This window comes from Symphalangus syndactylus, chromosome 6, assembly GCF_028878055.3.
Source record: "Symphalangus syndactylus isolate Jambi chromosome 6, NHGRI_mSymSyn1-v2.1_pri, whole genome shotgun sequence".
NCBI lineage: Eukaryota > Metazoa > Chordata > Mammalia > Primates > Hylobatidae > Symphalangus > Symphalangus syndactylus.
The window spans coordinates 140522548-140549211 of NC_072428.2; the positions used below are offsets into that span (position 1 = coordinate 140522548).

The following is a 26664-nucleotide window of genomic DNA, read 5'->3' on the forward strand; positions in this document are numbered from 1 at the left end:
TGGGTCATTAAGCAGGAGAACCTGCTTGCAGTGCACATGTGCTGGATACATGCTTCACATGCCCGCTATACGAAGAGCTCCTGCAGATTAAGAAAACGATTTGAAAAACCCAAGAGAAAAACAGGCCAAAAAAAAAAGAAAAGAAAAAAAGAAAAGTAAAGAAAGACAGGCAAAGAGTAGGATCAAGACAAATGAAAGAAGAGGAAATGCTTTGTGTTGCTGATGATCATGAAAAGGCGCAACCTTACTAGTAATCAGTGCCCATCAGAAGCGCCAGGGACTGGTTGCCCGGTTGGAAGAGCAGACTGCTGGCACACAGGGTGCACAGACATCCTCACCCGCTGCTGGTGGAGAGCGGGAGAAGGGATTGCTACGACCAACCTGGAAAAGTAACTGGGCATTATCCATTCACATGAAACATTCACATGCCTCGGGAATAACACACCATAGGCACACAGGTATTGATTACTGCCTTGCTTGTAGTAGCTAAAAAAGAAGGAAGTGACGTGAGTGTCCCTCAGCAGGGGAAGGGTTGAAGAATGGACAGAACATTCATACCGTGAGATGCTATGAAGCCAGGCCACCGAAGCAAGCTAGAGCCAACCCAGTGGCCTGGGGAGGGCCCCAGGTGCCCCTGGCTGGGCAGTTTGGTGTGAACTGCAGTGTGAGTGGGAGCTGGGAGGACAGTCACTCAGGACACATCCGTGTTAAGGAGAGGGAAGAGGGCATGCGGCCAAAACAGTGGTTTTCTGAGCATGTTGTGAATGTTTTCATACCCTGAAATAAAATTTAAAAAAGATTGGCATAGCGCACATTTATACTAGTCACAGCCTGTTTTCTTCCTTTGTATCCCCTCAGTCTGACTCAGAAAATTTTCCTCTCCTCATTCCACGGGGAGACAGTCTTCTGTTTCTTTTCACAAAGTAATATATCATCTGTAAACATTTCAAAAAACAGGGTGATGTACACTTACTGCAGAAAAACATAAAAGAAGTCACCAGTAATTCTAACCAGAGGCAGGCAGCCACTGTCACCATTTTGTCATTATTTTGATATTTTCTTGCATTTTTTATACAGGTCCATACAATTTTGTTACATACAAATTTGTATCTGACTTTTTAAAAAATCAAGTATTATGCTAGTCATGGTGGCTCACACCTGTAATCCCAGCACTTTGGGAGGCTGAGGTGGAAGGATCACTTGAGGCCAGGAGTTTGAGACCACTCTGGGCAACATAGGGAGACCCCGTCTCTACAAAAAAAAAAAAAAAAAAAATTAGCTGGGCATAGTTGACACACACCTGTGCTCCCCGCTACTTGTGGGGCTGAGGTGGGAGGATCTCTTGAGCCCGGGAGTGGGGAGGCTCCAGTAAACTGTAATCTCGCCACTGCACTCTGGCCTGGGGAACAGAGCCTGTATCCAACCCCTGCATTCCGCGCCCGCGACACCACACACACACACAGTCAAGCATTGCCACCCACCCATGCTAGGTAAGAGTCTTTTTTTTTTTTTTTTAAACCAGCTCATGTTTAATTGTGATATTTTAAAATTGTACAAGTATTTTGACGTCTGCCCCCCACATTTAGTCTCTTAAAATGACAGGAAAACACCAACCAATCACAGGTTTAATGGGTTTAATAAGTTTACCTCTCAGTTCCTATTTGTAGCATTCAATATTCCTTTGAAATATGAAACAGACCTGTCAGTGGCCAGCAGTGAATTTCTGCCCCACCAAAAGAGTTGAAAAGTTCAGGTTCTCTGAGCATTGTGTTGCAGTGGCACTTGTCCAGAATTGGTACCTCCCCATAGTTGGGGGACTTTAAATGTACCAGTGAAAATAGCTTTTTCCTCTTCAAGGAGAAGAAAGAAAATCACTCCTGAAAACACAGCAGATCTGGCTGTGAGGTCTTTCCTTTTGTCTCTTCAGGCTGGTAAAAGAGTCTTTGCAAAAATTTATATTAAATTATTATTATTTTTTTTTGAGGCAGGGTCTCACTCTATTGCCTAGGCAGGAGGACAGTGGCACAATCTCAGGTCACTGCAACCTCCACCTCCCAGGCTGAAGCGATCCTCTCACCTTAGGACTACAGGCGTGCAACACCAGCCTCAGGTGCTTTTTTTTTTTTTTTTTTTTTTTTTTAAATGGAGTTTCACTCTGTCACCCAGGCTGGAGTGCAGTGGTGCAGTTTTGACCCACTGCAGCCTCCTCCTCCCAGGTTCAAGCAGTTCTCCTGCCTCAGCCTCCCGAGTAGCTGGGATTACAGGCACGTACCACCACACCCAGCTAAATTTTGCATTCTTAGTAGGACAAAGTTTCGCCGTGTTGGCCAGGCTGATCTCTAACGCCTGACCTCAGGTGATTTGCCTGCCTCAGGCTCAGGATTTGAACGCCTCCCAAAGTGCTGAGGTTACAGGAGTTAGCCACCACGCCTGGCCTCTCAGGTGCTTTACTGTCCACTAGACTCTCAGCCTGTCTGAATCTTTTTAAAAATTGCTGCACTGTTACCTGCAGTTGCCTAGAGCACCCCTCACAGTGTAGCACCTTCACACATCTGCATCTGCACTTCCAGCAGCTGTTCTCCACACCTCCTCCACATCAGTCCTGCAAAATTAGTGCAATGATTTGAACACTTTATTGCATCTTGTTTATAAAAATATTTTGCGGCCAGGCGTGGTGGCTCACACCTGTAATCCCAGCACTTCAGGGGGGCCAAGGGAGGTAGATCACCTGAGGTCAGGAGCTCGAGACCAGCCTGACCAACATGGTGAAACCCCATCTCTACTAAAAATACAAACTTTAGCTGGGTGTGGAGGCAGGCACCTGTAATCCCAGCTACTCAGGAGGCTGAGGCAGGAGAATCACTTGAACCCGGGAGGCGGAGGTTGTAGTGAGCTGAGGTCGTGCCATTGCACTCCAGCCTGGGCGACAAGAGCAAGACTCTGGCTCAAACAAACAAACAAACAAAAAAATTTGTTTTGCTTGTGTGGCCGGGCACGATGGCTCATGCCTGTAATCCCAGTACTTTGGAAGGCCAAGGCAGACAGATTGCTTGAGCTCAGGAGTTGGGAGGCCAGCCTGGGCAACATGGTGAAAGCGGCCTCTAGAAAAAAATACAAAACCTAGCCGGGCGAGGTGGCACACCTGTAGTCCCAGCTACCTAGGAGGCTGAGGTGGGAGGATCGATTGAGCCCAGGAGGTCAAGGCTGCAGTGAGCTGTGATGGTGCCATTGCACTCCAGCCTGGGTGACAAAATGAGACCCTGTCTCAGAAAAATTTTTTTTTACTTTTGTAAAAAATACAAAGGCAAGTGGAAGTGCTGGTGCTGCTGACAGGGAATGAATTTCATGCTTGGAGTGCATTTTAGAGACTCATTGGGTTGGAAGAGGCAGAACTCTAGCTCATGGGACTTCAGCTGGGCTGCCTGTTCAGAGAGAACAACATTTTTAAATGTCGGAAGTATAGGCGATGGGTCAAAGTTATGAGGAAAAGGTGCAACACAGCACAGGGCCGTACCTTCATATTCTGAGTCCGGGGCCCCCACCGTCCCACCCTGTGGTGGTGGCCCACCTCCTGCCCCCACCCTTCAGGCCATGGGAGGGCTGGAGATGCTGTGAGGGGTAGGATCCCCTGGCATGGCACCGGCCCATGCGGGGGGTGTGGCACATGCTGGTCGCGTTCCTTTCCAGGGAGGAGCTGCTAGAAAGCAGAGCCAAGCCCACAGCTGCTGCTGTTGGTCAGAGCTGGAGTGGCGTCAGGGGCACTCCCAGCGTCTTAGAACATGGCCAGATGGGACAAAGCCAGGAGGCCGGATGGGGGACATGCTGAGGGACCGAGTCTTCGAGGGGAGGGCCCTTGTCCTGTCCACCATCGCGCCCAGCACAGAGCTCGTGGATAGACAGGAAAACAAACTACTTTCAAGTACCATCTATAGCACTACAGTACCGCCGTGTCACCGACCTGGTGTCGAAAGGCCACTTTCGGCTGGAATGACAGCCACTCCCACCCCCACCCTGGGGTAATCTCAGTTTCCCTGCTCCATGCCCTGCCCTCGGTCCTGTGGCTCTCTCTGCCACCCGCACCCCCACCGGCACCTATGCTGCCTTCTCTCCCTTAGTTTTTCTCTGGGGAGGAGAGGACCAAAGTCACTGGAGAGGTCTCAGACCGACATCCTGACCTCTGGAAATGGGGCAGAATCCCCGGGCCTCCGAGCAGCCTTTGGAGGGTCCCAAGGATGTAGGCTGGGTCCTACGCCAGTCGAGACTGCCAGCCGCGTCACCTTGAGGCAGGGTGGGGCAGAGACTTCAGTCTGCTTGCCCTGAATGCACTTAGTAAGCACTCAAAAAATAATGTGAAATGATGACTTAGAGGCCCAAGCTCCAGCCTGGGATTCTGGAGTCCTGGGCCCTGCCCAGGCTCTGTCACTGCTGGGCTGTGTAACTGCAGGCAAGTGACTTCCCCTCTCTGGGTGTCAATGCCCTCATCTCTAAAAGGAGAGGATGAGCCAGAACACGAGTTCTGAACCTGGAAGCCATGGCAGGGATTAAGGGGACTCGGACCTCCTCAGAAAACACCTGTGTGTTCTTCCCAGTATGCACTAGCTTTTCTGGAGCGCTCATAGCTTCCTAGGGCTGTGGTAATAAACCATTGTAAACAGGGTGGTTTGAAACAACCCAAGTCTGTTCCTAGCTGGCTGCGGTGGCCCATGCCTGTAATCCCAGCATTTTGGAAGGTCAAGGCCAGATGATCGCTTGAGCCCAGGAGTTTTAGACCAGCACAGGCAGCATAGTGAGACTCCCACCTCTGTAAAAAAAAAAAAAAAAAAAAAAAAAAGAAAGAAAAAATAGCTGGACATGGTGTTGCATGCCTAAAGTCCCAGCTACTTGGGAGGCCGAGGCCGGAGGATTGCTTGAGCCTAGGAAGTCGAGGCTGCAGTGAGCTGTGATTGCCTGGGTAACAGAGGGAGACCCTGTCTCAAAAACCAAAAAGTTTACTGTGTCACAGTTGTGGAGGCCAGATGTCTGAGATAAAGGTGTGGGCAAGGCCACGCCCCCTCTGAAGGCACTAGGTAGAGATCCGCCCCACACCTCTCTCCTTGGCTTGTTGATGGCCGTCTTCTCCCTGCATCTCTTCACACTGACTTCCCTTTGTGTCTGTCGACGTGCCCAAACTCCCCCCTTTTATAAGGACACGAGTCATATTGGATTCAGGGCCTACCCTACTCCAGTATGACCTCATCTTAATTATATCTGCAACAACCCTGTTTCCAAATAAGGTCACATTCTGAGGTCCTGGGGGTTAGGACTCAGGGCTCTCCAGGGTCCTCCCTATCTCTGAGGTCTCTTAGAGGGGAGGTGGAGGGACCAGCCCAGGAATCAAAGCCAAGCTGAGGGGGAGCTGCTAAGGTTTCATGGGCTGACCACATCTGCCTGGATTTCCGATGTGAAGAGGGCTGGTTTCAGTAATCCCAGTGTCCACTCCGGCTCTCCCTTGCGCAATAGGAACAGCTCCTTCTGTTGCTTGCTCGCCGCATGCCAGGCACCATGCAGCCCTCCATGCTCACAGTGCGGGCCTGCACAGCACCTTTAGCTGGAAGCTGGGCCATCCCTAATTTACAGACAGACCTGAGGTTAAGGAGACCGTGGCTGGTCACCCACTAATAGGGGCCAGAGGCTGAACTTGAATCCAGCTTCCTCAACTCCAGGGTGCGCTGTGCATTTCAACTTGGGGCCTGTGCAGATTATTTTGCCTGTGACTTCTCTCAAAAGACTGGCCCAGCCAGGGCCCATCTCTCTTAGGCCTTCCTCCCCACAGAGGCCAAAAGCCCCAGGAGCACAGTGCATGCTCAGCAAAGACCTCCACTCACTCACTCGGGGAATCATGGCCACCTTCATGTGCCTGGCAGAGTTCTGTTGTGGGGGCACTTGCTGACAGTGGCAAGTGTTAGATGATGCTGAGCATGGTCACTGAGATGGTCAGCCTCCCAAGGAAGGGATGCTTCAGCCATGGTCCAGATGACCTCAGGGACAAGCAGGGCAGAGGCCTGGGAGGCGTCAAGGCTGGATGGGGATGGAGGCGGGTCCTGGGGAGGGTGTCAGGTGAGAGCAAGCAGGTAGGAGCACACAGGGCACTGGAACAGGATAAGGGATTTGGGTGCCATTCTACACCAGCTGGAGAGCCATTGCAGGGCTTTGCTGAGAGGTGACCAGGTTATGGTTTGAAGAGGTCCGCCCCAGCTGTAAAGGAAATCAGTCAGCAGGGGTGGTGATGGAGGCTGGAGATGGGAGACCCCTAGGAAGCTGATGTGCTGCTTAGGCCCGGGAGGGTGGTGGCTTGCCTTTGAGTTGAGGAAAGGAGCTGGTGATGGATCTGGGCCACATTTAGGAGGGAGCGCCACCAGGACTGACACGGATTGGGCTGGGGGAGTGGTAAGGAAGGGAATGGAGGGTGTTACTAGCAGGCTTTTGGCTTGTGCGGCTCCAGAGCTCATGTGGTGCTGTTGAACATGGGGGATGCTAGAATGGAGCTATTGGGGGTGGAATTTAGGTCCATGGCTGCTGCTGCAGCAACTCGAGTTGTCTCGGGACAGCTGCTGAGACACTTAGGAAGGACTGTGGCCCCGCTGGGGAGGCATCCTGAGCACTCTCCCCCCGACCCCCGTCTTCTCCTCTGATTCCCTAAGCTCCAACTTGGAGAGCCTGCTGGACACCAGCCAGTCCTGGGGGGCGAAGGGGTCTTGGTGTGGCCCCCACTGCCTCCCCAGCTCCGTGGCGGGGGTGTGGCCAGCCCTAGCATCCCGCCAGCCTTCCCGGCTGCAGCCTAAGCCCCGGCCGCAGGAAGATGTTTTGCTGCCACCTTGTGGGCAAGAAGGGCCTGACTGTTTGGGAGGGCCAGGGTGGTTCTGGGACACCTGGCTGCTGGAGGAAGCCAGAGCCTTACCCTGCGGAGCTGGCCACAAGCTCCAGCTTTCAGGAGAAGGCTTATCCATCCTCCCTCATCTCCTCGAAAGAAATCTGCCAGCTCCCTGTGGGCCACGTGGGCTGCAGCAGGCACAGCCAGGGCTCACCAGTGGATCAAGCAACACACACCTGGAGGCGACCAGTTCCCACGTCCTCAGGACCAGCTTTCTCTTTCTGGCAGGGTCTCACACCTCACACCTGCCCAGGGGTGTTCTCTCTCCCCGTCACGACCCCCCCAGCCCCTCACCCCCCTGTGCACACGCAAGCAGGGCACCCAAGGCCCAGGCTAGCACAGGAACTGGGCATAACTGGAGTCAGCTTTTCCTCCTGACGTCCAGGTAGTCCACAGAAGGGGGTCTTGAGCCCGGCTTCTGCACTCTCTGGCTCTGGGGAAGGCTGTGTTCCTCCTGCCCCAGGATGCACACTGTGGGCATTTGTGAGAGGTTTCCTCTTAGTCCCCCAGAAACTCCCACGGAGACTCTCAGCCCCTCAGAGTCAAATTCAGTCCAGTGTTTCCAGTGGCCTTAATAAAGAGAACTGACGTGAGGGCTTGTGTTGTGGGATTTCAGTACTGTTCGTGTAGTCCCAGCCTGGAGCTTTTTAGGGTTGTCCTAATTTCCTTCGGGCCCAGTAGGTAGTGGCTGTCTGTGTAGAGCACAGCTGTGTTTGATGCGTGTCTTTGGAGCAGAATCTTATCAGGCAGAACAGAGACCTTATCTCTGACCCTGGGCCGAATCAATGAGGAAAAGAGGTGTGTGCCTGCAGCTGTTCTCCTTTTTGGGGTCTTTGAATGGCTTGATGTCCTGAGACATTTATGTGGGAGCAGGTGCCCTTCCCTGTCTAGTTTCCCCAGGTCAGGAAAGGTTTCTGGGGAAAAGGACTAGGAAGGAGGAGGCAGCCAGGTGAGGAAGAGTTAGCTGTTCCGGGTTTGGGAGTTGACCCAGGTGGCACTTTCCCCTTGGACTGATTCTGCAGGTGCAGTGGGACTTACATGTCTTCTGAGACTGTAAGATGTTCTTCTGGGGACTGGGATTGCTGCCTGCCTTCTGTGTGTGTGTGTGTGTGTGTGTGTGTATCTGTGTCCAGCATGTGTGCAGCTGGGGCCTTAACCCCCTTCTTTCCCATCCTACTGTTCTCCCACTGAAAGAGGCAGCTAGGTTCTAAAGTGGCCCATCCCCTGTTGGGTACCGTGTCCCCATCCCCTCTCCATCTCCAGAGGTCGGCTCCCATAGCTGCTGTCCTGTGCTTGCTTCTTATTTATTTATTGAGACAGGGTCTCACTCTGTGGCCCAGGCTGGAATGCAGTGGCTCCATCTTGGCTTACGGCAACCTGGACCCTCTGGGCTCAAGCGATCCTCCCACCTCAGCCTCTCAAGTAGCTGGGACCACAGGCTCGTGCCACCATGCCTGGCTAATTTTTCATATTTTTTTTTGTAGAGACAGGGTTTCACCATGTTGCCCAGGCTGGTCTCCAACTCCTGGACTCAAGTGATCTGCCTGCCTCGGCCTCCCAAAGCGCTGGGATTACAGGCGTGAGACACGGTGCCTAATTTTTTGTATTTTTAGTAGAGATGGAGTTTCACTGTTGGCCAGGCTGGTCTTGAACTCCTGACCTCAGGTGATCCGCCCGCCTCAGCGTCCCAAAGTGTTGAGATTACAGGTGTGAGCCACCGCGCCCGACCCTTTGCTTGCATTTTCATTGGCTTGCAGGATGAGCTTGTGAGTGGGCAGCCTTATTCTTTGGCAGAACAGCCATTCCCTGTTGTGCGGGAGAGAGAGGATAGATACATGCAGATAGGGAAGTCAAGGCAGAATGCATTTCCTTTTGATCTGCAGCTCAGTGACGTTGGCCGGCTTCACTGAGTTGTGTTCTTGTCTCTGTGCCTGCCTGAGGACCTGGGAAGGGTGCCTCTGCAGGTACTTCTATTGTGGGGGGAACATGCATCCCATACAGGAAGAAGCCATCTTCACCAACGCTAATAACTAGTCCCACGGAAATACAAACTCACCACCAGGGCCTCTCCAGGCCTGGGAGATCCAGCCCAGGACTTGGGAATTTCCAGCGCTCTTTTCTGCAGGGAGCACCTAGGATGGAGAGGCCCTGCCTTCCTTAGGCATTCCCACCCAGCCCCTCAGGAATGTGCCACTTTTATCTCCTACTTGGCTCTGACCAGGTCCATGGACTTCTAAAGCTGAAAGGGACACTGGGAGTTGGGCTGGACTGGAGGTGGAGGAAAGTGGGCAGTATTATCTTTTTAAAGGAAATGCAAGCCCCTCGTCCCTTGCCACTACTTAAACTGGTTTCTCCTGATCTGCCGGTGGTATTGAGGCAGCCAATGGTTTCTGATTTTGTGGATGACGGGAAACTGACTGGTCTTCAGAGCCTGGGAGAGGACTGATGTTTACAATGCAGTGTCAATCACAGCTGGGGAGCTCTTGCCCCCAATTCTGGGTGAGCCCTGGTTTTACTGGGTGTCCGAGCAGCCCACAGTCATGAATTGGAAGGGCCTCGGAGCTTGGAGGAATGTTTTCATTTACAGAACGTCAGGCTCCAGCCAGTACCGCAGGCTACCACTTGATCTCAGCCCATCATCCCGACAGGAGGTGAGACCCAGTGAGCAGCAGGGGCCTGGAGAGGTCCGGGCCTCAGAAGTGAGTCACTCACCCAGAACTGCGGCCGAGGTTATCTTTGACTTCTCTGCTGCCCTTAGGCAGGACGCTTAACTCAGTCCAGACAGATGAGTATCTTCTGGATTTTATAATCTCCAAAGAAGACAGCCTCAGTCATCAACAGAAGCCGACTGTAGTAGCCAGCAACTCTCGACCTCAGAATGTCAGAGCCGAAACTTAAGACAGGACCACCTCGTTGAAGCTCGCGTGTTGCAGACGAGGACACGCGCGCATACCCGGCACGGCTGCCTCTGACTTCTCACTCAGGCTTGTCATACTTCTGGGCCTCAAGTTGTTGGCTCTTCTGGCTCTTCCTTTGAAGAATGAGAAATGGCCCACTTTTCTCCAAAATGGGGCCCAGTGTGTGGTGGACTGAGGACTGTTATTTAGTTGGCCTGCTCGTAATGACAGCTCCTCACCTACCTGCCGGATCCTAGGAGGAGCCCTGGGCTGGAATTTCCTGTTTTCGAGGGCTCCCGGGGGCTGCCCCAGCAGGCCGGCGCCCCCGCGCCGCGCCGCGCCGCGCCGCCGTTCCCGGGCGTTCCAGGCCAGACTTGCCGCCTCTCTCTCCGGGCTGGGCTGGCTCCCGGCCTCTCCAGGTCTGGGCTTGCCGGCTGCGAGGTGGAGGAGTTGAGGGACTCGGTCGGCCCACACCAGGTGCCCAGAGGCCGGAGGTCCGTGCGCCCCGGCCGCGGCCCCGGCCCGGGCCCAGCCCCGTGCCCCTCGCCATGGGCCTGTCCCGCGCCCGCCGGCCCTGAGCATGGAGCGGGGCTGGCCGCAGGGGGACAGCTGTCCCGGGCAGCGGCCCGCCGCTTGCCGCCGCGCCCACAGCGTCTGCGACTCGCTGGACCTGCACGGCGCCCCGGCCGGCCGCGCTGCCGCCGCCCTGCAGGCCGCCCTCCGCGCCGCCAGTGAGCAGCCGGCGCGGCCGCGGAGCGTGTGTTCGGGCGGCCCGGGGCCGCCGCCCACCGGCGCCCGCGGCCTTTTGCTCGGCCTCCTGCGCCCGCGCCTCGGCCACCGGGGCCCGGCGCCCTCGGAACCGCCCGTCTCGCCTGCGCCCAGCCCAGCGTCCAGCCCCGCGCCGACCCGGCGCAGCCGCACCCGGGGGGAGCCGACTCCGCGGCCCCGGCCGGCCAGCATGACTTTCCTGGAGGTGAACCGCCTGGAGCTGGCGGCCGCCGAGGCGCCGGGCGCGGGTCTGGGGCGAGCGGGCAGTGCGGGCTTCCTGCGCGGCGCGGCGTTGTGGAGCAGCCAGCGCTGGCCGGTGCTGCGCGGCGGGCGCGGGCCGGAGGGGCCCCGGCGCGGCCTGGCTGCGCTCAGAAAGAGCTTCAGCTTCCGCCTGCGCCGCGGCCAGGAGGTGCGGCGCTCCGAGTCGGGGCTGCTGGCCCGGCCGCCCCGCGCGCGCACCCGTAGCGACGGCGACGCCGGCTCCCTGGGCGCCTTCCCCAGCCGCCGCGACCTGCTGGGCGCCGACGCCCCGCGCGCAGCGCCGGAGCCTGGCCGCCCCCGCACCGCCGCCGGCCTCTGGAGGCTGCTCACCAGCCGCTTCCGCCGGAGGGAGCCCGCGCCCGCCGCGCCGCTGTGGAGCCGTCGGGTGGCTGCGGCCCCGGAGCTCCTGCGCGCGCCCAGCGGTAAGGGGGCCGGCCCGGGGGGCCTAGGGGGCGTCTGGCAGAAAACAGCTTGCGGGAGAAAAGCCGGGCGCGCCCAGGGCAGGCGAGCTGCCGCGCGCGTCCGGGGCTGGCTGGGTCTGGGGTCTGGCCCGAGTGCCGTCCGCGCCTGGCGTCTGGGGTCTTCGGCAGTGGCCAAGGAGGACGGGCCGGAGGGGGCGCTCTCGGGTGCGGCCCAAGAAAGGAAGGAGACTCACCAGAGTCAGAGGACTCTGGGCTAGGCCAGACACCTTCCCTAGTTCCTTGTCGGGGCAGTGCGCTCGCCTCCGGTTGCCCCTGCGCATGAGGTTAGGGACTGCTGTGGACCTGGTCGTCATAACTACTCTTTGATACAAAATTGGGACAGTGCCTCTGGGAGCCAGGGAGGGAAGCAGTGCTGCCCAGCCAGAGAGGGGTTCCCAGAGCTAGCCCGAGCACCCATGTGGAACCTGGAGGTGACGGAGATGGGGGCCTGGCTGTCGGAGGGCTCTGGGTAAAGGGACTTGCCAGTCAGGTTCTGAGAACAGACTGAAGGGAAGGGAGCCCAGGAGGCGGCCTCCCTGCTAAGGAGGAGCTTAGAGAGGAGGCGGGTGGGGTAGATGGCTCCCTATCCACCTGCCCCTGGCAGAACAGGGCCAGGCCAGGCCAGGCTCCTCCCTCTTCACCCGGCTCAGGAATGTGGTGGGTGGCCCCACCCTGCCAAGGTGCGCTGTTCTTACTTGCAGGGAGTCTGCCCCCCAACCAGGTGCCCAGCCCTTGGGTCTGTTCTGAGACCTGCTGGAGTGGCCTCTAACGTGGGCCTGGTATTTGGGCCACAGGGGCACTAGGCCAGGTGTGGCTTGGTGGGGGGACACTAAACCTGCTGGAGCAGGAAGAGGAGGAAGGACACAGGGCCGAGCCCAGGGGACTGAGCCCACAGCCCTCAGAGTCCTGTTCTGAAGACCATCCTTACTCTGCTCCACTCAAAAAGAACCTTCCCACTGCCTCCTAGGGAACTAGGGGTGAGGGTTGGGGGTCCCGTGGAGGAAGCTGCTGTCCTCTGGCCTGGGCCTGGGGAGGGCATCATAGGTGACACAGGCAGCAGTGGTTGGGACAGGTGTGTGCCACCCTGGCCCTGACGGGGCGGCTCTGTCTTCCGCAGACTCGTTTGTGAACAGCCAGGAGTGGACGCTGAGCCGCTCCGTACCGGAGCTTAAAGTGGTGAGTGTGGCCCATGGGCAGCGCAGGGGGCCTGGAGCTGGGGGGCGAGGCTGGGTGCCGTGGGCCTGGGCCTTGCTTCTCCAGCTTCTGTCCCCTTCTCTGCTCAGCTTGGCCCTCTCTGCCCTCTATCCTCCCCTTCAGCCCCGGCCTTTCTCCCTCCTGCTGCTTCTTTGCTTTTCCTGCTGGGTCTTCTCCCTCGTGCCCTCTGCCCTCTGACCCAGTCACCCCTTCCTCTCCCGCAGGGCATAGTGGGGAACCTGTCTAGTGGGAAGTCAGCCCTGGTGCACCGCTATCTGACGGGGACCTATGTCCAGGAGGAGTCCCCTGAAGGTGAGCGTCATAGGCCCAGCCTGGGCCCTGAGGCCGGCCGCTCCTCCAGCTCCTGCCCGCAGGGTCCGGGTGGGGGGTCTCCAGCCCCTTTCCAGTCCTCTTACCTCCCCCATGGGAAGCTGTAGACTTCTTCTTGGCCCCTGGGCCCTTTCTCCACACTTTGGACCTGACCGCGCGCTCTGTCCTAGGGGGGCGGTTTAAGAAGGAGATTGTGGTGGATGGCCAGAGTTACCTGCTGCTGATCCGAGATGAAGGAGGCCCCCCTGAGCTCCAGGTGATACTCCTGCCCAGGGTTAGGGCCCACCCCTGTGCCTGGAGCCCTTTCTTGAGCTTGCTGGTTGGGACTGGGAGAGGTGGTATGTCCAGGGAGAAGGGTCCACTTGAGTCCACCTGCCCTGCGTGGGAGTTTTCCAGGTGCAGTTGCGGGTGCTAATTTTACTTGGTCTCCCCTAGTTTGCTGCCTGGGTGGATGCAGTGGTGTTTGTATTCAGCCTGGAGGATGAAATCAGTTTCCAGACGGTGTACAACTACTTCTTGCGTCTCTGCAGCTTCCGCAACGCCAGCGAGGTGCCCATGGTGCTTGTGGGCACGCAGGGTGAGGCGGGGCCCTGCAGGAGCTGGCAGAGAGCAGGAAGCCCTGGGCAACGATGCATGGGGGCAGGGGTGGGCAGGTGTGAGAAAGCCCCCAAGCCCCTACTCTTTTCCCAGTGCTGACCAGGACCCTCAGCACTCTCCGTGCTGCTCGTGTCTGAGGGCTTTTGCCCCCACTGAAACCTGCTGTCCCTGTGACTAGCAGGTCTGTATTTTTTTTAGATGAATAAACATGCTCAGAGCTTAAGTGCTTGCTGGTTTGCACTCAGTGAGGCCATGGCAGGGTTGAAATGAGACCCAGGCACCCGCGTTCTTGGTGCTCTGTGTGTTCCACTCACCAGGCCCTTTGCCCACCTGCCCTTGGGCCAAATGACCCCCACCACACTACCCCAGCTTCTCCAAAAGCTGAATGACTTCCGCCCTCCCACCTCCAACAGATGCCATCAGCGCTGCAAATCCCCGGGTTATCGACGACAGCAGAGCCCGCAAGCTCTCCACAGATCTGAAGCGGTGCACCTACTATGAGACATGCGCGACCTACGGGCTCAATGTGGAGCGTGTCTTCCAGGACGGTAACTCGGGTGCTGGGTGGGAGTCACTGGCAGCCGCAGCCCCAGTGCTGGTGATAGGAAGGCTCCCAGTGAGCAAGGCTATGTGTCTGGGGGGAGGTGCTAAGCCAGGCTTTTCCCTTCTCTCCAGTGGGTATAATTGACTCTGCTGTCCCCTGCAGTGGCCCAGAAGGTAGTGGCCTTGCGAAAGAAGCAGCAACTGGCCATCGGGCCCTGCAAGTCACTGCCCAACTCGCCCAGCCACTCGGCAGTGTCCGCCGCCTCCATCCCGGCCGTGCACATCAACCAGGTTCGGCCTGCACCCTGCCCTGCCCTTCCTGTCCCCACCATGTCTGTCTTGCCTCTGTGCGTCCTGCCACTTCTGCTGGCCTCTTGCTCACACCTGTCCACCTTCCTCTGGCCTCCCAGCCTTGCATGTTGCTTGGAAACATTGGTTGGAATTCCATTTAGCCGGCACCATAGCCTTGGCCTCATCCCTGCCCCATGGTGCCTGCCCCTTCCTGCTGCAATCCCCACTTCTCTCTGCTCTCCACCATTCCACAGCCTGCATTCCCTACCCCGATGCCCTCTGCTGAAAGTCCTGGGCCATCCACAGATGGCATGGTCAAGGCAGCAGCCACTGCACTTTACCTCTGCCAATGGCCATCATCTTTCCAAGGCCTGCCCTGGCTGCAGCTGGCGTTCCAGTGACAGCCTGGTTTCATTTCAGAGACCCTTCCCTTCAGGGCTGTGAGAAGGCGGCAGCATTCCCATGTGGGAAAAAGGAGGAGGAGGGCTGTGTCCTTCTTACTGTCTCTGAGCAGCCTCGCCCGACACCGACAGAGTGGGGCTTGTGCAGCTCACTTCTGCAGTGGGCCCTGTCCCGAGGGGCAGGTTGTGGAGGGGCAGTGGTCCAAGCACCTCTTGTACAGGTTAGGGTTCAAGGGAGGCAGCCGGGAAGGCCACACGCTCTAGTGAGGGCAGTTGCGGTGCAGACCACCTGGTTGTGCCGTGCATGTTTCCTGAGTCCTGGAGGAGCTGCCATACTGTTTCTTCTCCATTCTGTGATCTCTGTATTTTTCTCTTTCTTTCCCTTCTCTGTTCCACATCTACACCTTACTCTGATTGGGAGTCATAGCTCTGGTCTCTCTGCCCCAGCTGTCCCGGAATCCCTTTCCCTGTCATGGGCATGCTAGAAACATGCCACAGTGCCCTAGGCCACCTCTGGCTCCTGCCTCCTGGCCTCCTGCACTCTAAACATACATAGCTGAATGTGAGAGTTTGTCCGGGGTGACCCTCTACCTCCTTCCAGACCACCTGCAGGTCAGGACTCCAGTCTGTTCACTGCCAGGCCCTGCAGCTGATTCCCACCTACCAGCCTGTGCCTCTGACTTAGCTCCCTGGTTGGCCAGAAGCACTCCTGCCGGGGCCCCAGGATGAGGGTTTGCTGCCCTAGTGGGGCAGCCCTGGCAAGGTGACAGTAGATCCTGCTGGCCTCCAGGCCAGGTGAATGTTCCCCCCATACCATCTGTAGGGGCTAGTGGCCCCTCTGCTGCCCATGAGCCCCGGCCAGGCCCCCATTAGCACAGGGATTCCCGGCACCCGCCTGGTGCCCGTCCTGCCCCCTGACCCAGAGCTGCCCTCAGCAGCCCTCTCTGTCCTTAGGCCACGAATGGCGGCGGCAGCGCCTTCAGCGACTACTCGTCCTCAGTCCCCTCCACCCCCAGCATCAGCCAGCGGGAGCTGCGCATCGAGACCATCGCTGCCTCCTCCACCCCCACACCCATCCGAAAGCAGTCCAAGCGGCGCTCCAACATCTTCACGGTACGTGACCGCCCTCCTCCCCCGCCCAGCCGCCTTTGCTGCACAGGCAGGGCTGAGCGCCGAGCTCCCAGCCAGGAGGGGCGTGGGCAGCCCCAAGTCAGGAAGACGGCACCTGCAGTCTCTCCCTCAGATACACACGGCTCCCGAGGGTCCTTGCCGGTGCCCTCAGAGTCTTCCAGACTGTTCCTCTGCACCCACAAGGGGTTTCCAGTAGTGGCCCTTACCCTGTCCCCACAGTCCTCCCTGCCCTCTGCCGCACACACTCACCCTCCCCGCCGCCTTCCTCTCTCCTAGGCCCCTTTAGGGTGTCTGTGAGCTTGAAAGTATCCTTGGACTCACTTGGCCTAACTCCCCTGACCCCCTTTGATTCAACAGCTAATGAACCGGCGGCCGGAAGGCTGTTTGCCCAAGGCGACACAGAGGGTTAGCTGGCCCAGCTAGAGTCAGAGCCCAGGCCTCCCCGTCTGCCTTCCGGCTCTTTTTCCGTTACCCCACTGCCGAGGGGAAAATTCATGCTTTCCACCCACCGCTGTGATTGGTTTAACAAAGGCTTAGCCATCTTTTCCTGGGCTTCACCACGCTGCCTCGTTCCTCCCTCTCAGGTTTGTCCTGTCTCCTTGTGAGCTCCTCACTCACCCCTCACAAACCTCACACCCCACACCTGGGGGCTGTTGTGCTGGCCCGGCTGAGGGTGGCCTCTGGCTCCCAGGCCCCAGGGCCTGCTGTCTCTCCACTCCCAATGTGCGACACACAGTGCCCATCCAAACCCTAATCCTCCAGCCGGGCTTGGCTGGATGTTCCAGGAGTCTTGGGCCAGACAAAGGTGGGTGAACCCCCGTGTGGGTTGTCACGAGAGCGCCCGCCCCTCCGCGTCACTCCATGCGCCTCTTTCCGAGAGCAGGGCTTGGCTCTCAGCCTGGGCCCGAGTGTGGCCGGTCAGGCCAGATCTCCGGACCCTGCCCGGACAGAGCTGGCGCTTCCAAGCCCTGCTCACTCATCCTCGCCTCTGCCTGCCCAGCTCACTTCTCCCTCCCGGCTGCCTGCCTCCGTCCCAAGCCCGCCACCTGCCCTCACGGCCATCCATGCTAACAGAGCCTCTGTGCTGACGGCTCCGCCACACATAGCAGCTGCCCAGCCCTGACCCTGCCTAGATGCGCAGCTTCTCTTTTCTATCCATTGCCATTGAGACGTTAGAGTGTGGTGGGGGGGCGCCTGCTTGAGCCCACACCTGCTGCTGCTGCTGCTGCTGCTGCTGCGGGACCCTTGAGTGCCTCTGTCCACGGTGACTACTGCCAGGGCCTGGGCACCCTGCTCCCTGGCATCGTGCCTCAGTCATCCGCTGCCTCAGTTCCATTCTTAATCTCCCCTTCCCCTTGTTGGCAAGCTCTATAGCAACCCCAGGGCACCCCCTGCCTTCCCCTGCCCTGCTACCCTCTCCTCCGCCCATGTCCAGCCCCCGGCCTCCTCCCGTGCGCCCCGTGCTTCCTGCCATCCTGTGCTCTCTGCTGCCTGCCTCGACCCTGCTGGCCTCCATCCTGGCTGCTCACGGCACGGCCTTCCCTCTGGCGCTTCCATTCTCTCCATCCTCACAGCGGCGACCTTATATTTTCTTTCCATTGTTTCCGTGGTGACCTCACTTGCACCATTGTCCCTGAGACGGCCTCAAGACGCGTCCGTCTCTGTGGGTGTATCTTGGGACCTCCCCTCTCATCATTGCTGTTGGGGCCTCCCCTCTTCTCCCTCATCGTCCTCCCCGGCAGCAACATGCTTGCTGGAGGGCGAGCCCCTGTGTCCTGCCTGCTCTGTGGCTAGTGACCCCTCACTGGACATGGCCGTGCTGTCCCCAGTCTCTCCTGTGACTTCATGTGCTCATTTCGTTGCTGCTCTTGCCCCAGTTCCTGTCCGCATGGGGAGGTGCCCCTCTGGGCTCCCAGGGGTCCTCTGGTGGTTGGGGCCTCTTGGCTCACAATCTGGCTGGGGTGGGCTGCACCCCACTCCCCCCAAACTGGCTCTTCTGTCTGGGGACCCGGTGGCAGCAGTCCCATCCACCTTCCTCCTCCCTGGGCCAAAGGGGCAGAGGGCTGTGGCGGTCCGGGCCATGGAGCCCAGGAGGGGATGGGGCGGTGCTGCCTGTGGAGCTGCTGGGTGGCACTTTGCTCTCCGGCGGCTCTTTTGCCCGGTTCTCCTTGTTCCCTCTGGCCTTGCTTTCTCCCACGCTGCAGTTGTGGCCCTATGTCCCCTCGCTGTGCCCTTGGCTCCTGGCAGCCTGGGAGAACAAGAGGGATGGGGCCTGGGCTGCCGAGTGGCGAACATACCATTCCCTGCTGAGGTGGACGCTTGGCCTGTGTCTGCCCAGCAGGTGCCGCTGCCACCCGCCGCCGCCGCCGCCTCCTCCTCCTCCTGGTCCTCCTCCTCCTCCTCCTCCTCCTCCTCTTCCTCGTCCTTCTCCTCCTCCTCCTCCTCCTCCTCCTCCTCCTCCTCCTCTTCATCCCGCTGCCGCCGCTCCCCAGGCGCCTGGGTCTCTGCCCTCACCGGTGCTGACCGACTTGTGCGGGGCTTGAGTATAACTTGCCAAAATCTTTATTCTTTCGATATTTGCAGATATGTGCCACTGTTTCCAACTTTTCATCAACAAAAAGGCCTTTCCAACTCCTTCCAAATTAGAAGACCAGTTGGTGACACACAGCACCTCTGGACATGCCCCCTGTGCGGGGCCGGAGGCGGGCCGGGCCCTGGGACTGCTCTCAGATGAGAAGCGGCCGCCGAGCTCCCCACTCCAGAGACCCACGGGAACCTTTGTAACTAACCCCACCCCCAGGGAAGGCTAGGAGCGCCGGAGCCCGCGCTGGGGGCTGCCGGGGACCAGGCCCGGCCGGACGCTGCAGGCTCGCTGCATGGAGAAGAAGGCAGCTCGGCCCCACGCCCGGCGCTGGCCAGCGCGACGAGGCCCAGAGGGGCGGGGGAGTCCAAGCCCGCCCGGCCCGGCTGCTCCTGGGGGGCGCTTTCCTGCCCCTCCCCTCCTCTGCTCCTTCCTGCATGGACCTCTGCCGTTCCTGCTCCTGCTCCGGAAGCCGCCGCCGCCGCCGCGCTTGCCTTGCCCCTTCTTTTTGGCCTCCCCCTATTTCCTAGGATCCGCATTCGGGTGGACTCTGCCCCAGGAGCTTGACAGGGTGCAGGGCCTCTTCTGGCCTCTCTCCTCTCTCTGTCCATCCACTGTGCCCCTTGGGCCACGCCGACGCGCTCGGTGCCACGTGCCGTGTGGTGTCTGTGCCGCAGACGGGCCATCTGCCCGCTCACTTGTGGACTTTGCGCTCCCGGTTGTCGCGCCCTGTGCTCCCGACCAGCAGCCCCACCGTCCACCTCCTCGCCCCCGCTTCTCTTACGCCCCCGCCCCGGGCGTGCTCCTCGCGCCCTCGGCCTCTCTGTCCTTGCTCTTTTGTAAGGGGCGGGCCCGGCTCAGTGACCTGTGCTGCTCTGTATGGTGCCGTGTGTAAGAATAAACCCGTTGGAATACTCGTGGTCTCAGTTCCTTCCCGTCCCGCCGCCCCGGCCCGACCCACTGCTAGGGCTGCCCAGGAGGAGGGAGGCAGGAGGGAGGCGGGGAAGTCCAGGTGGGCAGCTCTCGGCAGACCCTGGGCCTCTTTAACACTCCTCTTGTTTTCTCTTCCAGTCTCGGAAGGGTGCTGACCTGGACCGGGAGAAGAAGGCTGCCGAGTGCAAGGTGGACAGCATCGGGAGTGGCCGCGCCATCCCCATCAAGCAGGTCAGCGCCTCCCTTCCCGTGTGCTCCAGGGCTCAGAATGAGGCCCAGGAATGTGGTGCTTCCCAGGGCCTCTTCTCAGGCCTCTGTGATGGGGGAGATGGCATCAGAGGCCAGCACCACCCTCCTAGGCGGAGTCCCTAACAAGGGACTGGCTCTCCCGTGAGAAGGCGCCTTCTCTGCGCCGCCACCTTCTGGCCACCAGCTCTGCCTGTACCTTCTGATCACCACCGGAGGGCAGCAGAGAGCTACCTGCCGTGTTCAGCCAGGCGCTCAGCCTGTCCCACTGGTTCTGGGGTTGGGTCTGGAGAGGGTTGAGTGGCTTTCTAAGGAAAATGAGCAACCCGAGGAGCCTGCGTGGAAGGCGATACTGAGGGCTAGTCCAGCGCTAGGTCTGTTGGCATGGTTTTGTTAATAAGGGCCTCTGTTCGTCTTTAAAGAAAAAAGTTGAGAGACCACCTGCTCACCTCTTCTACCTCCTTTCTAGTCAGTCTTGGGGACCCTGGGCCTGCCTTCTTCCACACCTCCGGTCTTGGATTCCTGCAGTGGACACGGCATTGCCCCACGGAGGGCGTCTCTCTGATGTGCTGAGCCAGAGCTGCTGGGGTGGAATGGGGAGGCATGTCTTTGGTGTGTGGGCAAGAGCCTGAGGAGCTGGGGTGCCCGTACGAACGGGGGCACTTGGCACAGAATTTCTTGGGATCTGGTGGTTGGAGAGGCCATGTACGTAGGCAGCTGTACTGCCAGGTTTTGACCACAGAGGAGGCTCATGTGGCCAGAGCACCTGAGCCCGGTGTGGCAAGGCCTGCGGTCAGGTGTGGCTCTCCGGGGCTGGGACTCATGGGCAGTGTGATTACTTGTGGGGAGGGGCCAGTCGGTGTGACCAGGATTCATTCGTTAAGGCTAGGGGTTTCTGATCCCCAGCGAAAGTCCATTTAGAATGAAGAGTCCCAAGTAGAGTAGTGTCCCAGAGGGCAGGGTCCCATGCGGTGATCCGTATTGTTTCCACTCACCCCTCTCTTGAAATGTTCATCGCATTTATGTCTGGCAGTGACCACCCCAGTTGGGCCAGACTACTGGGAGGCCCCCTGGAAAGCCAAGAGCACAGTGACAGCAGCCAGAGGCTTCCCTGTTCGTTCAGGGAGTGCGTGTGTATGTGTGTCTTTGTGCAGGATCAGACCCTGCACAAACCTGTTGCTCATTTGATCCCCTCTCTCTGGGCACCTCCTTTGTGGGGGCCCCTGCTAGGTGATGCCCTGTGCTTTGGGCGTAGGCTCCTCAGCTCCCTGCTTGGAGATGGGGAGTGCAAGGGAGAGCGTGGGCGGTGAGTGGGTGTGTAGACACACTTCACCGAATTCACTACGAAAATGGGACCACTTTCCTTGGGGTCCTACGTGCTCCCTTTCCTCACTGGTCATCGGGGCTGACTTATTTGTTCCCTGAATCCCTCACATGGGAAGGAAGGAGAGATGTTGGGTTGGGGAGGAAGCCCTGTGAACTTGAACCTGGGGTTCTGGTCCAGTCTTAGAGTTAGTAGGTCACTTGGGTGTTTTCACCTCTAAATCTCAGGGACGCTCAGTAGGAAGACCCTCTAGCTGCACAGCCCAGAGTGGTGCCGCCAGCTGGGGGCAGGTGTCAGAGGCCTTTGCCTGATGCAGTGACACCCTTTAGGGGGTGCCCGCTCCTTCCCGTTCTGTAACGATCGCTCGCTAGGGGCGGGGCGCGTCCGTTCTCTTCTTCCAGCCTGGTGGCCATTCCTGGCGCTTCCCCGCTGCCGCCGGTCCAGCCCCGCCAGATCTACAGCCCCTCCTTGCTCCGCCCTCCTGTCCCGTTCTCCCGGTTCTGTTCCTTCCCCTCCCCCCAGCTCCTGCTGGGAGTGGAGATTGCATTTCAGTTGCCATTTGCATTCCCAATCAATCCGGACTCCGCAATTAAGTCGGCTGGCGGAGCTGGGAGGGAGGCGGCGGCGGGAACGGGTCCTCTGGGGGCTGTCGCCTCCGCGCCTCTGCGCCGTTCCCATTCCGCCCCAGATTGCTTCCTGCTCCGCCGTGCGCAGCCGGCCGGCTGGGGAGGGAGCAGGAACCCCTGTAGCTTCTTTGGAGACGGAGTGGGAAGAGGCGTGGGCTAGGCGGGTTTCCTCCCGTCCGCTTCCCGGGAGCGGGCGTGTGAGTGGGGCGGGGCTGAGCGGAAGGGTCGTTCCGCCAGCGCCCCCGGCTAACGAGCGTCATTACAGCGGCTCCCCCGCCTCCGCCCGGGGAGGGCGTTGCGGAGGACGGGGGCGTTCAGGGTGGAGGAGGGACCCCCGCCCCGATCACATTCTCTGCGAGGAGGGAGGAGCCACACGTGTGTGGGTCGGAAAGGTGCGGAGACCCCTTCCCACCCTGACTGTCAGGGAAACCGCGGGCAGTGCAGGCCTTGAGCGGCTCCACCTTCCAGGCCGCTGGAGATGGGAGCAGAGCGGAGCGGGGCGGGGCGGGGCGGGGCGGGGCCGGCCGTGGAGTCTCCTGCTGAAGGCTGGGAAAGGCTGGGAGACGCTGGGAGAGGGAAGCACGGAGAGGGAGGCACGCCTAGTGGGGTGAGGGGAGTCGGGACAGGGGCGGGAAGCCGGGTCCATCCCTCACACTTGGTTATTTCTTTGGTTTGTGTGCTGGGGGCGGGGCGGGGGGGTGGATTGGGGATGACTCCAAGGCATCTCCAGAGCCCGAGGACCTTAGAGCCTTCGAGCACGCTAGTCCCGTGGCTGGTCGCAGCGGGAGGGGGAACAGCTGACTGCTTCTGAGCTCTCAGCGCACCTGGTCCCTGGCCAGTGACAGGAATACCACACCCAGAGGCAGGTCACCAAGGCCCAGCCGACCTGGAAGGCTCCTTCACAGACCACGAGGCAGGGCCCGCTTGCCTTGTGGAAGGTCCCCTTAGTGCCGTTAGTCTTCAGAAACCCCTTTTTAGGATAGGGTCTTCCAGGCCAAGGGGGCCAGGTAGCAGGATGTGTCTGCACATGGCCATGTACTTCAACGCCCAGCCGGCATGCTCGCACCTCCCGCAATGGCATTTGGCCCTGGTGTGGCCGGAGAGGAGCAGCAAGAATGTGACACGTGCTGGAAGTCAGCAACTGATGTCACAGCTGCTGGGGCCGCTGCAAGTGGATGCCCTTTCTGGCCTCCACCTCTCCTCCTGTTGGGGAGGGGAGAGGTCCAGGAAACGGGAATCCCTTATCCTAATTGCATCCATCTAGGGCTTAGCCTTCTATTAGGAAGAACTTAGAGAAGGAAGGTGCAGTCGAATCCAGTATTTGCCCCCCACCCTTGGGCGTCAGGACCACGAGCTGCAGACAAGGGACTGCCGTTTCCTTGTGCCTGCATCTCTTAGTCCCCGTGTTATTGGCTGTCTTCTGGCTGGGCCCTCCGTTCCTGAAGGAGATGCCATCGAGGGGCCGCTTCCCTCTCTGGGTGCCCCCTTCTCTAAGTATGGGCAGAGTCCGCTTTTTCAAGTGTCCCTGCTGGGGGTGCTGCCCCTTCCGCTCTCCCAGCTGAGGGTGAGCCCCACACTAAGCCCCACGTTTATGGATCTGCCTGTGCCCCTCTTCCCCCTATGGGACTTTTGCCTTGAAGTCTCCAGGGAGCACTGCCTCTTCTCAGCCTTCTTGAGTTGGGGGTTTTGGAGGATGGGGGGCCACGGATGGTGATGCTGGTCCTGGATCTGCCCCTGGTCTCCATCGTGGCGCTCCCTGGTCCTGAATGACCCCCCCGCCTCCCATTCCCAGCTGTTGCCTTGTGTGTGTGTGTTTAAGGGAGAGAACCTGAGCCAGTGAGGGCGTCTTTAGAGGGTTCTTACTAGAGGAGTAGGTTTCTCCTGGGAAGGAGGCCACAGCTGTGGTTGAGCATCGTCTCCTTCCATCTTGCTAGTGGGGTCTACCTCCTGCATTCATCATCTGACAGCCAGGGGTTTTAGGGGACTTTTCCCCAGTTCTTCCAACATATGTTTACTGGGTGTCAGCTGTGACCCAGGCCTTGTCCCCGGGGCAGGCTCCTTGTTGTGGCACTTTCGCGCGTCCTTCTAGCCATCCAGCCTCTGCATTCAGCGAGTCTCACTGGCTTATGCAGGAAGTGTGGTTGCTAGGAGGGAAGGCTGGGTCTTCCTGCTGCCTGGCTTGGTGGTCTGGGGGATGCTTGGGACAATAAGGGGATTTTCTGCCCTATTATGGAGCTACCACAGGGGGTGGAAGGCCAGGACCTTACCAAAATCTCTGCTGTTTTGACCCTTGGAGCCTCCTGGGGAGGAGCATCACTGATGGCCACTATCTACACCCCTGAGTGTCTGCTCCTGACCATCTATACCCCTAACTGTCTACACCTCCGATCATCTACACCCAACGGTCTACACCCTGACAGGCTTCTCCTGTCGAGGTGGCTCTACACACTGGGGAGGGAAGATGCCCACCTGCCAGAACAGCGGTCCAGCTGCTTCCTGATGGATGATGGGGGAGAGCCAAGTTCTGGGGAAGGACTGGTCTAAGGGGCCTTCCCAAGTTCACTGCTAGGGCCTTAAAGGCTGTTTTGCTCAAAGTGGCCCAGCATAAGTGGGGAGGGAGGAGGGCATTGCCTAACGACATCGTGACCTCCTCATGCTCTGTGACCTGGGGGGCTGGCTCCTGGTTTCTGATCAGACCTCTGTTCTCAGGGGATCCTGCTGAAGCGGAGCGGCAAGTCCCTGAACAAGGAGTGGAAGAAGAAGTACGTGACGCTCTGTGACAACGGGCTGCTCACCTATCACCCCAGCCTGCATGTGAGTCTGGGAGGAGGAGCCTCCTGGGGGAGTATGGGGAGGGGGTAGAGGGAGGATAACAGAATGCGGGCAGCGGACAGGCTCCAGGACGGACGGGAAGCAGACCTTAGTGATTTCGAATGGATCATCCCTGGAGAAGGAACCTCACACTGGCAGCTTGGGAAATGCACAAGACCCGGCTGGCCCCTCCCGTGCCCTCTGGGCAGTCAAGCTGTATATCCGCCTTGCCAGTTTTTTAAGGTGGGGGATTCAGCCACTTCCACAGAATTTCTAGTCAGGGGTGCCGATGTTGCCCAGCAGTTGTGTTGAGCTGGGCAGTGCCAGTGGGGAGCTGCGAGCTTCTGGGCCTGGGATGGTGGAGGACCAGGACTGTTGAGAATGGGCTAGAGCCTCGGACAGTCCTCCTGGGAGGAGAGCGAGCGTGGCCTTGTCTGTTGTTAGGAGGGTCTGGTGGCTGCATGGCCTGTGTCCCAGCTGGGGGGTGTTGTGGTGACTGGAGTGGCCCCTGTGCAGCTCCCCCACCCTTCTTTCCTCCCCTCCCCTCACCGCGTGGCTCCAGCACACAGCTGTCACCGGAATTCATCTCTGTCACCACCCCACTGTGGGGCTAATGAGTTCTCCCGTGAAGCCCCTCGAGCACAGCGCGTGCCCCCCTCCCCACCCCCCCGCCCTGGCCCGGAAGTCCTGGGCCTTCCTCTGAATCCACCTAAGGTGTCAGGAAGGCCTGACCTAAGAGGTGCTGGGTCCCTGTATCCTGGCCATCACCCAGGCCCGAGAGCACCGCCCAGACAGCCCTGCGGAGAAAACTCGCAGAGAAGGCCTGGCCCTCCTGGGCTTCTGGGTATCTGACAATCCTCAGGCAATGGTCCTCCCCCTCCGCTCAGGGGACAACGCCAGTCAGCCGCTCGCCCTTCCTAACACGCCTTACTCCACAGGGCAGGGCCTGGTACCTGGGAGACTGGAGGAGGGAGCACCCGCATTCAGTGCAGCTGGCTACTGAGCTCCCACCCGACCCCCCACCTCCCACCACGGGCACAGACCTCGTCCCACTCGCGAGTCCTTGCGAGGCAATGAGAGGCAGCTAGGCCTGCTGGGAAGAGCGCTGGCGACAGAGGCAGAAAGTATCGTAGGAGGCCAAAGTGCGCTCTGTGGGTACCAGGCTTTGTTACTGTGTACAGAGCCCTACACTAAAGGAAGGGCCAGAAGACAAGGAGAGCCCTAGTATTTCCCTGTTGAAAGGCTCCAAGGATTTCAGGGCCACTCACAGACAGGAAGTCCCAGGTAAGAGTGCTGAGGCCAGAAAACCGCACCAGCGTCTTCTAAGTCCCAGCCTGAGGTGTTTCACGGCCAACACCAGGCAGCTTAGCCGTGCCCTCTGCTCATGTCCAGCTGCCCATCTCGGTGGCGGAGCTTGGGAATGGGCCTGTTTGAAATGTCCGTTTCCCCACCTGTGTGGAGCTGCCCTTCCCCTTCCCCCTTTGCCCAGTTCTTACCTGCTCTTTTCTGTTTTATGTGACCCTAGCTTGGTGCACTGTCTGTGCCCTCTGCCAACAGTGGAGGCAGCGAGGATGGAGAGGAGTGGCAGAGGGTGTCTTGGATGTGGAAGAAAGTGTGGGTTGTGGGGTTGGGCTGGGTTTTGGTTTCAGTAGAGGAAACACAGCCAGCTGGAGAGCAGGGCTCAGGGGGGTTGGTGGCTTTTCAGAGTCACCCGGCTGGTGGCTGAGCTAAGACTTGGACCCATGGCTTTGGCTCTGAGCATCACCCAGATTTTTCTGCAGTTGCCAAGAGCACCTCCCTCTGGGGCTGACTGAGAGAGTCACGTAAGAGTTAATAGCAGGGTGAGTGTTGTCAAGTAAGGAGGGAGTTGGGCTTGCCTGCCTGGGGCTAGGGTGGGCGTCTGAGCCCCCCAGGAGTGCCCCTCCATGCCGCACTTGTTGCACTGTGTGAGTTCTTAGAATTCACCCTGCAAGGCCAGGCCTGGAAGTCCTGGCACCCACATCCTGTCACAGGCCCTGAAGCACACTTGGCTACACATGGTGCAAAAGCACGAGTGGAGGCAGGGCCGGTCGTGGCTCCATGCGCTCACAGCTCTCCGTGGAGCTCTGGCAGAGCCTGCTTCACTTTGTGTCATGCCGCCACCACCCCCGCCACGCTTTCCCTCCCTCCGGGGCTGCCGCCTCGCCTCCTTCATCTCCCCTGGCCACCTTCTTCCAGCCTGAGCATGCTCTTCAGTTGCCAGCAGTGAGCAGGCCACCTCCCTACCTGTGAGCAGCTGCTTCTCTCTGGGGCTCTTCAAACCCTAAACCCTGGCAGGAAGCATGTCGGGGAAGGAGCTCCGGCAACTCCAGAGGCTCCA

The 26664-nt window shown here is 59.1% G+C and overlaps 1 protein-coding gene across 10 annotated transcripts in view; it reads left to right on the forward strand.

Annotated features, from left to right (window-relative positions):
- AGAP3 (ArfGAP with GTPase domain, ankyrin repeat and PH domain 3) overlaps positions 1 to 26664 on the forward strand; it is a 59694-nt gene that overhangs the window by 19626 nt on the left and 13404 nt on the right. For 4 of the 10 annotated variants that reach the window (XM_055284571.2, XM_055284572.2, XM_055284573.2 and 1 more), the window contains 9 exons: positions 12415 to 12473; positions 12716 to 12803; positions 12992 to 13077; positions 13257 to 13398; positions 13832 to 13966; positions 14125 to 14252; positions 15608 to 15766; positions 19437 to 19529; positions 24204 to 24308. In XM_055284571.2, the coding sequence (XP_055140546.1) occupies positions 12415 to 12473; positions 12716 to 12803; positions 12992 to 13077; positions 13257 to 13398; positions 13832 to 13966; positions 14125 to 14252; positions 15608 to 15766; positions 19437 to 19529; positions 24204 to 24308 (995 nt within the window). Of the gene's footprint in view, positions 1 to 10253; positions 11259 to 12414; positions 12474 to 12715; positions 12804 to 12991; positions 13078 to 13256; positions 13399 to 13831; positions 13967 to 14124; positions 14253 to 15607; positions 15767 to 16146; positions 16369 to 18367; positions 19282 to 19436; positions 19530 to 24203; positions 24309 to 26664 lie in introns of those variants that run through there. The other 6 variants (XM_055284577.2, XM_055284578.2, XM_063642362.1 and 3 more) reach the window with 5 other exon arrangements.